Source organism: Humulus lupulus, chromosome 8, assembly GCF_963169125.1.
Source record: "Humulus lupulus chromosome 8, drHumLupu1.1, whole genome shotgun sequence".
NCBI classification, from domain to species: Eukaryota; Viridiplantae; Streptophyta; class Magnoliopsida; order Rosales; family Cannabaceae; genus Humulus; species Humulus lupulus.
Window position 1 is genome coordinate 44189464 of NC_084800.1, and position 11199 is coordinate 44200662.

Genomic DNA, 11199 nt, shown 5'->3' on the forward strand with positions numbered 1-11199 from the left:
ATTGCACGAGCAATCAACCAATAACAATTGGCCACGTTGCAAACATTCGATAAATACTCTTAGGGGCCTTTTCTTTTCGTAAAAAAAAAAAAAAACATTTATAGAGAAGGTTCCAGAGAGAGAGAGAGAGATACAGTTCAGACCAAAGAAGCTTCCAGATTCTCCGTCCGCTATATAAATCCCTTTCATTTCCATAACGTCTTCATCATCATTAGCCACTTTCGCTTACCTTTGTAAAATTCAAGAAGCTTTCTTCTCTAAACTATCAAGCCCAACAAAAATGCCGAGCAGAAACCCAGGAGTCCTAACTCAGGACTGGGAACCGGTTGTTCTCCACAAGTCTAAGCCCAAGGCTCAGGACCTACGGGACCCGAAGGCTGTGAACCGGGCACTCCGGTCCGGCGCCGCTGTTCAGACCATCAAGAAGTCCGACGCCGGGGCAAACAAGAAGGCCGCCACCGCACCGGTAGTCAACGTGAGGAAGCTCGATGAAGGGACCGAGCCGGCGGCTCTGAATCGGGTAGCGACCGAGGTGAGGCAGGCGATTCAGAAGGCGCGGATGGGGAAGAATATGAGCCAGGGCGACTTGGCCAAGCAGATCAACGAGCGTCCTCAGGTGGTACAGGAATATGAGAACGGCAAGGCCGTGCCGAACCAGGCCGTGTTGGCGAAGATGGAAAAGGTTCTTGGCGTCAAGCTCAGGGGAAAGATCGGAAAATGAGTACGATCAATCACCGTGGTAAAAAAACAATTGTGAATTTATTTTAATTGATAGCTGCGATCTTTGTTTTGATAGTACATACTGTAGTGTTTCTTTGTAATAAGTTTGGCTGCGGATCTAAGATTCTGATCATGAAAGTAATTAGATTGTAAAAATATTTGGATATAATAGAATAAATCTCAATCTTGCCGGAATCTTTAACGAAAATCTTTTTGTTGTGTTTGATATTTGATTTGGATAAAATAGAATAATTTTCCCTTCTTTGGATATAATAGAATAATTTTCCTATAATAGAATAATTTTTTCATCTTTTCCTAACTGGTGATTATGAAGTTTCGGGACAAAACAAATTCGATACGACTGTAATTCTTTTCAGTTTTGATAAGGTTATAGTGAGCATACTAACACTACAAGAATAGTGTGTTTGGTACGAGGATTGTAGCGAGGAAATATGAAACCAAATCCCTAAATCATTAAAATTAAATTTTCCAAAAGAGATGACATTTTCATTTCTAACAAATCAAACTCTAATACCAAACATGTCCTAAATGAGATAAGTTTTTATTGCTCTAATTTTTGTAGTTAGAGTGTAAATGTTAGATAGAAATTTTTGTTAGACATAGGCATGTTTTATTTGCTCCAATTGCTAAAACGACATTCAGGTCCACGCAACCTTTAATATTAAAAAACAAATGATCCTAGGAAAAAAATATATATGTATATTAAATTTACTCTCCAATTATGACTTTGCATCAATTTGAATACGATTCTGATCATTTTTTTATACAATTAACTTTTTTTATTTTTATTTGTTAATATTGGACTTGTTATACCAATAATTAACTTTTCAAAAGCCACAAGTCTTTCCATTTAAAACCGTTCGATCGGTTAGTAGTAATTTCGTTTGCTGATATAATTTGCGAGATAAGTATCCACATAAAGTTATAGTACAATAAGTCCTAACCAAGACAATATATAAAGCAAGCCATTTCACCAATCCCATGCCAAGCATTTTATTATTAGTTTCAAGCATTTTACACGCGCGTTTCCTTCTCGTTTTGGGTGCATTACAAACCACAGAACTGTACTCAAACTATAACTAGCCGAGTTTATTTCTTATCAAGCTAAACAGGGAAATACAAAAGAAGTTCTACAGTAACTCATTAATTGTCCTTTATTCAAGTATTTTTATTTGTTCTTTTGCAGTGTGTGAGCCTTTTATGAAGCTCATCAAGTCTTCAACTTTGTCGTAGCTAAGCCTTTTTAGTCTCAGAGCCAAGGAGAGTTATAAAGGGGTGTGACTACGGACTTAATTTGGACATACTTATGAAGAGCCTCCAAGCCCAAGTCCCTTCCGAACCCACTCATTTTGTATCCACCAAAAGGGCAATCGTTACCGAAAGCAAGGTAGCAATTGATCCATATGGTACCCGCCCTAATTGATCTCGAAACAGTATTGGCCACATCCAAGTTTTTGGTCAAAATTCCTGCGGCCAGCCCATATCTACTATTGTTGGCGCTCTTTATAGCCTCCTCCATGGTCCTATATATAATATTATTTATTTGTAATTAATACATTAATGGAATTATTTGAAAAGTATAACAAGAGTCTTACTTGAACTTCATGAGCGCCATAACAGGCCCAAATATCTCGTCTTTTACAATCATCATTTCTTCCTGAGAAGTAATGAAACAAAATTTAATATTGAAAATTAACAAACGATGAGGTTATATATTGGGCCATTATTTATATAATGATATCCATTGTAATTTAATAAGTTAGTTTATTTGTGGACAAAAGTTTTAGACAAAGCTGCAAAATATACCGTAACATCGGTGAAAATGGTAGGCTCAATGTAATATCCCTTCTCCCCAATTGGCTTACCACCAGTTAACAGTGTGGCTCCTTCTCTCTTGCCATGCTCAATGTAGCTCAGGATTTTATCAAACTGCGCCTTGTCAACCTGAATCCAATTGTGATTTTGTGAATTTAATTAATGGTTAACCCTTTTTTTTTTTTGGTATTTTCGGCTACAATATTTACAAATAGCAGTGAAAGTGGAGTACACATAACACGTGTATAAAAAAGAAACAAAATTATCTTTTGACAATTTTCAAAATCTTTTCTTCTATATTTATATAATCTGTCAAAATCCACTTGCCAGTACTAACTAATTATATTTTAGTTCGCTCAAACCGTGAAGCTCATGAGGTGTGAAATATTTGTCCCATGATTAGTGTATATATGTATATACCTGGGGTCCTTGACGAACTTGAGGATCAAAGGGGTCGCCCACTGACCAAGCTTTAGCCTTCTCTACTAATTTGTTCACCAATTCATCGTAAATCCCTTCTTGAACATAAACACGAGAACTTGCCACGCATATTTCTCCCTTTAATAAAAATTAATATTAAAGCCAACTAACAATCATACAATATTATTATATGCATGTAAGTGAAGATACAAGATGTTTAATTTTAGTTTATATGTAGCAAAAAACAAAACTCACCTTGTTAAGTAGGATTCCCATAAGAGCAAGCTCAGAAGCCATATCTATATCAGCATCGTCAAAAATAATGAGCGGTGACTTGCCTCCTAATTCTAGTGATACTGGTTTCAAGTTGCTTGCTGCAGCTGCCTTCATTACTTCACGTCCAATCTCCCCAGACCCAGTAAAACTTACCTATAACGAACACAGAGAATTCTTTATATTTATATATATAGAGCTATATCAAATAGTTATATAGCTTAATTACCTTGTCAATGTCCATATGAGAGCTAATGGCAGCACCCGCAGTTGGTCCATACCCAGGTACCACATTGAGCACTCCATCTGGGATACCAGCCTACATAATAAAGGGTGCCCGAGGTATTATTATTATTGTTGGTAAATTGGATTAAGTTTGATGCATGTATATTTAGGATAATTCTCGGATAAGGATTTCACTTTAAGTCTTATCGGTGGGGTTTTCAGTATTCTCATAATTTTTTGGGCAATTTTTTGTATAACCGTGTATATTGTATCTATTTAGAGCATCGACGCGTTTTTATAAAATTCTGAATAGTTTACCGTACCGAAATCTAGTTACAAATATGTTGTTGCAGCGTGACTAATTTTTTTTACGTACGGAAAACAACATGTTTGAAACTAGTTTTCGGTATCGTAAACTATTCGAAATTTTCTGAAAATTTTCAGCATGTTCTAAACAATTACAATATATACAATCATAAAAAAAAAAAATCACGCAGAGTCGAGAACACACACCGAAGAGTTTCACCTGTAAGATTTAAAGTGAAGTGCGTAAAAGAAGAATTCTCCTGTATATTTTATAGCAATACATAAATACGTACAAGCTTGGCTAGATGAGCGTAAAAGAGAGCTGAGAGTGGAGTTTGCTCGGCGGGTTTGATGAGCATGGTGCAGCCAGCGGCTAAGGCAGGGCTGACCTTAATAAAAAACATGGTGCTTGGAAAATTCCAAGGGATGATGTGTCCCACAACTCCAATGGGCTCAAGCAATGTGTAGGCATGAAATGGACGTGACATTTTGAGCACCTCTCCGTGAATTTTATCGGCGGCACCGGCGTAGTACCGGAGGGTGTTTGCCACTTCAGGTATGTCTATGGCTTTTCCCATGCTAAACAATTTCCCTGCATCACGGGAGTCCAGACTAGCTAGTTCCTCAATGTTTTCCTCTATCAAATCTGCAAACTTCATCATAATCTTTGCCCTCTCCTAATTATTTGAACAAAAGAAAAAAAGAAAAAAGATTTAGTTAAAATTTATTATATGCATTTACTTACAATATATTAAATATAAGAAAATGGAAATTTTTTAGCTAGTGATACCCATACATATTTTTAGTAATTTTGCTATAAATATATATATATATATATATAAGTTTTAACTCTATTTTTTATATAATATAATCATAGGAGATTTTTCGTAAAATAAATTTAAAATAGTTTAGATAACCTAAAATGTTGAAATTATAATTTAAATAATTTTACTGTAACAAACGATCCTCTTAAATTTAATTTTTTTTAAAATATTTATTAATACTCATATAAAATAATTATAGTTGCAATTTATTTATATAAAAAAATACTAAAAATATCTATAAATTAACACTAATATCATAAACAAAATAATATACCTTGTCATATAAAAATTTATTGCGACACTGTATAAAAGTTTCATATTTATGACTTAGATTAATCATGCATTATTTTTTAGCAGAACGTGTACGTACTATACCCTATCCCTATGACCTATAAACGTATCAAATTCTACACTTATTAACAAAGTCCGCCAAAGATATAAAGTATATTTTTTTTTGTTAACACTAATTGATGGACTATATATATGTACACACACATTTATGGTACACTTTTAATTTATTGACGATCAATTAAACCTACTTATGTGAATGGTGGAAAAGAATTGGAAGAGGTCTTTCACATCTCTTATATAAAAAGTGGGGTTTTTTTCAGCTACAGTATTTATTTTTTATACTTTGGTCTTTAAATTTGATTTTGTTAAAAATATTAAATATTTTTAAAAATGCCTTGAAAATATGTCATGTTTGTTATTGTCATAAATTAAATATCCAAACATTTTAAGAATGATCCACCATTTATTTTATATTTTTTTATGTATATTCAAAGAAAAAATAAACAAAAATAGCATTTGGGGACCTAAATGATACAATTTGAAAAAGTTGGGATCCTAACAAATACAAAATTAACTTTTGGGACCTAAATGTTACAAAGTGTAAAGAATAAGGACTACAGCCGAAAATAACTCTAAAAAGTGTATAAATAATAGAAATTTTTTGTTTTAACGATTTTTTATTTATTTTTCCATTAATTTTAACGGAATATTATTATATTTAACCGTAGAATATAAACCTGACTTAAATTTGGATAAAATTAAATAAATAAATAACTAATAAGATATTTTACAATGATAATTATTTAAAAATAATAAAACCATACCTTTTATAACTTAAATAAAATTTAATTAAACTTAAACTTCACGTATCAAAATAATATCATATTAAATATATAATATAATCTACTATCAACTAGCGACAAACTTAAATTTAAAATCCACGTATAATATTAATATTATATTAAACATATAATATATAATCTCTTATTGTCACTGCGAAATTAAAAACTCGAATAAACATAAACTTAAACAAAAATTAATTAATCAAAAGAGAATATTTTAAATATATTTTATGATAATTTAAATAATTAAATCATATTTATGTAAAAAATAATAAAGGGCATACATATCATTTTTTTATCTTATAAATTTGTGTGATAGTTTGTTTTTTATCAAGTGATTGAAACTATTTTTCTTCATCAAATTCACCAAAGGACATTGCGAAATATATAAGAAACTAAAAATAGTCGATGCTTGTATACTAGTGTCTACACTATAACTTTTTCTATTCTTATTTTATTTATATAAAAATTATTGGTATAAATATTTATATATACTATACAATTATAATTTATTCTATTATATATATATTTTTAAGAAAATAATTAACAATTTTTTAAATGTTTACAACTTTAAATGCATTGTAGATTGTTTCTATATAGTATACATTTATAAGCACATGTGTAAGTTGTAAGCCGCTCAATAAGTATAAATTGCAAGTAATGATCATAATAATTAACAAAATGGGGCCTACATTATATGGAGAGAATACTACTTCATTATTACGTACAAGATGAACAAATTTGGCAGAGAAAAGCTACTTTTAAGATCAAATCTAAACTAATAATGTTGAAAATGATTCTTTGAAAATATACACCAAATACATACGGATAGAGGGCAAGAAAATTGTTATGAACTTATTATTATTTGAAAAATTGAAGACATGAGAAAAGGACACTTAGAAATAAAAAGGATAAATCAACATTATTATATATACTATTTATATATATATGTATGCTTATTTAATGAGTTTGTTTAATTTGAAGGAGGGGTTGGAGAATTGGGAATATATATATATATATATATATTGTCAAAGAAAACATAATTTTATATCTCCAAAACCAAATTTATGAGCTATATAGGTGGTTATGAGAGGCCGGGTGACATCAATGTGTGCGTTATTTTATAACTAATGAAGATCATACAATTTACAAACTCCCTTTCAAAAAGAAAAAGAGGTCAGTAGAAACAAAAGACGGTAACATATAAATTTATATATGTATATTTTACATATCCAATTGGTTTGTATATATGTGAAGTGGAACGCCACATTAGTAATTAAGACAATCTAATAAGAATTATAATATATATATATATAAAAGAGTAGATATATTTTTTTCATAATTAATATTATAATTTTATAAACAATAATAAATATTATTTGAATTTGCGAGGGATGAAAATTAATCTATATATTAAAAAACTATATTTAATCATAGAGATCATACAAATTTTATTATTATAAACAGTAAATTATAATTTAATAGAGATATAATTAAAAATATTTTTGAATTCAAGGTCGTATTATATGTTGGCGAGTTTTTAATTACTTAAATTTAAAATTTTTAATAACAACTCTAGATACTAATTTATTGTTTAGAATAATTTTGATAAATTGTTATAATCATTTATTTTAAACTTTAAGATAATATATCACATATATTTATATTATTCAGATTATTATTATTATTACGTGGAGATAATTTCTTAATTTGAGACTTAAGAATTACAATTTATTACAATAGAAAATTTATTTTGATTTATAAATACCCAACTAATTTTTTTTTAAACTATATAAAAGTTATTCTAATATAAAGTAATATTTATAGAGGTTTTGCTTTATATAGGTGATGCATTTCACTTTTGAATAGACTAAAAGTTTTATTTATTTATTTCAAATTAACTAGGAAATAAAATACCCGAGCTTTAAAATTGTTATAATTTTATGCTCTTGTAATCAATATACGTATAGTGAAGGTGATACGTAAATATCTTCTATATATATACATGACATGCATACGAGATATAGCCCATCGATAACGGGCGGTCATACTTAACATATTTCATCATTTGATTTTAGATCTCAATCTCATCATTTAGAAAACCTTGCAGTTTTTTTTCTACAAAATTAAAAATATTTAATAGCTTATAAGTAGCTATAAACTAGAGTTGTTGACTCTTGAGCTATTAAAAAAAAAAGAAAAGAAAAAAGAGGTAGAGTTGATTCTAAAGCAGCGACGTTTAAGTATTTTAAGCAGTAAATTGATAAGTATTTATCAAGGTCAGACATCAGCAAAACGAAGACATCCCTTTCACAAAGGAGGAAAAAACAAAATAGAAAAATCCAGCATCACACGGTACAAACTTAAATAATTAATACTGTAGATATGTATTAGATTTATACTAAATTAATTTTAGTAATTGATGACTACGCCATTCGTATATTATATATATATATTGACTAAATTAGTTTACTATTTAATAAATATATTCTTATATATTATTACTTTATGTATGCAACAATTAATGTAACCACTACTACTTGACTCAACCAATTGTATTGGTATTAAAAACTATACACTACAACTTATTAAATTAATTAATTACTTATATATACTACTAAACATTTTGTCAATCAAAAAAACTATTTACTAAACATGCATGATTGGTTAAAAATATATCTCTTCTATATAAAAAGTGTGTATATAACATAAATTCTTGATTTTAATTGTTCTTTATTTTTTTTCGTTAACTTTAACGGAATATTTTTATATTTAATAGTAGATTATAAACATGACTTAAACTTAAATAAAATAAAATAAATAAATAATTAAACAAATTAAAATAAGTTTTTTTAGATATTTTACAATGATAATTATTTAAAAATAATTTTCAGAAAATTTCGAATAATTTAGAGTAACGAAAATAATGTTAAAATATATTGTTTTTTACGCGCATAAAAAAATAGTCATGAGTGCAACAAGTCGTTTGAATTTTATTTTCGGTAATGTAAATTACTTAGAATTTTCTGAAAATTTGCAAGATGTTCTAAATAACTACAGTATGCACGGTCATAAAAAAAATTCGAGTAAAAAAATACTCACGAGGTGCAAACAAAAAGAGGGTGCACCTCTTTTTGTGTGTTGCACCATAGAAATATTCTATATAAAAAATGTGTAGATAACGAAAATTATTAGTTTTAACGATTTGTTTTGTTAACTTTAACGGAATATTCAAATTATTTAATGGAATATATTTTTGAAAAAAATAAAAATAAAAATTTTATTTATTATATTAATATAAATTCAAATGTTATAAAATATCATTATTATAATAATATTTAATACTAGATTAGATATTTATTAATTATACCCATACAAATTTAATTTTTATAAAAATTTTCTTGAATAAATATTTACTATTTATATACAAAATATACTTTTAAAAACAAATAAAAATAAAATTTTATTTATTATATTATATAAATTCAAATATTATAAAATATCATTAGATATTTACTAATTATATTAATATAAATTCAAAAGTTATAAAATATTATTATAATAATATTTAATACTAGATTAGATATTTATTAATTATATCCATATAAATTCAAATGTTATAAAATATTTATTAATACAAGATTAGATATATATAACATATAATATATAATCTTAACTTTTATTAAATTTTGCTATAATAAATATTTAGTAATTATATTAATATAAATTTAAATATTATAAAAAATATTATTATAATAATATTTATTACAAAATTAGATATTTAATAATTATATTAATATAAATTCACATGTTATAAAACTAGATATTTGTTTTTACAATAATATATATAATACATAAGTATCGTGTGTGTACAAATAATATGACTGTGTAACTAAATAAAAAATCAGAATAACATTTATATTCTATCGAGAATAGATAAGTTTAATCTCCAATCATTGATTTAAATAATATTATTATGAATGTTTTGTACCTTAAATATGGTAGTTTGTGATCTAAAAAATTATCGGGTTATATTTTTTTTAAAAAAATCATAAAAAATATTTTGGTTTAATTTTTATTTTAATATGTTTATGTTATTCTTTCATATTTAATATTATTTATTTATTTAAAATTTATATTACGACAATCATAAAAATTTAATAAAAATAATTAATAAATTTAACGTATATTACTTGAACCTAGTATATAGTATATATATAGAGAGTAAAATAAAAATGTGAAATTAAGTAGAACAAACTAATTGGAGAAATATAAATATACAGATTATATATAATATGCATACTGAGCCAGACATGCGAGGCCAAGGGCCACGATCGAAGGCGGCACGGGCGGCTTTCACAGCCAAATCGATGTCTTCCTTATCTCCTTCGGCAACTCTTGCTATCACCTCCCCGTTCCTTGGATCTATCGTCTCAAATGTTTTTCCTTTTTGGAATATATAAGACAAAGCAAAGTTCTCGAATTAATTATATAAGTAACGTTATTTTTTAACTTTATATGTATGGCTAAACATTATGCTTTTATATACACGAGGAAGAAAAAAAAAGTAATATGGGAAAAAGGTACTGGCATGGCAATCACTAGCTAGCCTACGGGTATTTTTTTTGTTTGCTTGGATATGTTGGCTATATCATCTATAAATAAAATTGTATATTTGTTTGATGTGCACGGCGGTGATCATAGGGCTGCATTAGAATTCATATTGTAATGTAACTATATTCACAAGGCTATTCTTCCTCTCAGAAGCCAATAAATTATTGAAAGCAAAAGAAAATAGAATCTAGTAGTAGAAGTGGGTTTATGTAATACAAGAAAATTGAGGAAAAGTTCAAAAAAGAAAAATGAAGAAGTCATCAAAGTTATACAAGAGATTATTTACATTACTTTTTGTACTTTAAGAACATCTCTTAGAGTGCAAATAACTATTAAAAAGGACATCTCTTACATTAATTATAAGCTCGAAGATATAATACTAAATACTATATATATATTTATATATGTTATGGAGAAAGGGAAAACCTGAAACTGAGTCGACAAATTCTCCATTAATGAACAGCTTAGTGAATTTTATTGTGGGCATCTTCACATCAAACGACTCGGATTTGTTGCCATTACAATTATCAGTATTGCTCCCCATCTCTCTCTTTTTTCTTCAAACACAAAAATCTTCTCTGTCTTCCTTTAAAGATTGGTCTCTCTCTCTCTATACATATGTAGTATACTGTATATATACGCACAAGTGACCTAGCTTATTACGTAAGTAGTGATGAGATATTAATTTGTATAATACTTTGAGAAGAAAAAAAATTACAAATGAAAAGATTTATTTAATATTATATGGTATCCTTTTGGCACGGTCAATTTTGGAATTAATTTGGGAAAGACTCCTGCACCGAAAAACATAAATTTATTCACCTAGCGTGCTCAATTTTATATTCATA

The 11199-nt window shown here is 27.9% G+C and overlaps 2 protein-coding genes across 2 annotated transcripts; one reads left to right on the top strand and one right to left on the bottom strand.

Moving 5' to 3' along the window:
- The first annotated feature begins 112 nt into the window (after window positions 1-112).
- LOC133797014 (multiprotein-bridging factor 1c) lies at window positions 113-915 on the top strand. The gene has a single exon (XM_062234764.1). It carries the CDS (start codon window positions 281-283, stop codon window positions 719-721), a length of 441 nt encoding a protein of 146 aa, XP_062090748.1. The 5' UTR covers window positions 113-280; the 3' UTR covers window positions 722-915.
- Window positions 916-1716: 801 nt separating this feature from the next.
- LOC133797013 (aldehyde dehydrogenase family 2 member C4-like) lies at window positions 1717-10939 on the bottom strand. The gene is made up of 9 exons (XM_062234763.1): window positions 10778-10939; window positions 10041-10183; window positions 4074-4457; window positions 3479-3568; window positions 3232-3405; window positions 2977-3114; window positions 2548-2685; window positions 2337-2398; window positions 1717-2264 (listed from the first exon to the last, which is right to left on the bottom strand). Exons 1-9 carry the CDS (start codon window positions 10893-10895, stop codon window positions 1991-1993), a joined length of 1521 nt encoding a protein of 506 aa, XP_062090747.1. The 5' UTR covers window positions 10896-10939; the 3' UTR covers window positions 1717-1990.
- Between the last annotated feature and the right edge of the window lie 260 nt (window positions 10940-11199).

Coding starts and splice junctions, on each gene's coding strand:
- LOC133797014 (XM_062234764.1), top strand. CDS start 281: ATGCCGAGCAGAAACCCAGGAGTCCTAACTCAGGACTGGGAACCGGTT.
- LOC133797013 (XM_062234763.1), bottom strand. CDS start 10,895: ATGGGGAGCAATACTGATAATTGTAATGGCAACAAATCCGAGTCGTTT. Junction 4,458..10,040: donor GGCCTCGCATGTCTGGCTCA/GTATGCATATTA, acceptor TCAAATAATTAG/GAGAGGGCAAAGATTATGAT. Junction 2,686..2,976: donor AAGTTCGTCAAGGACCCCAG/GTATATACATAT, acceptor AATTGGATTCAG/GTTGACAAGGCGCAGTTTGA.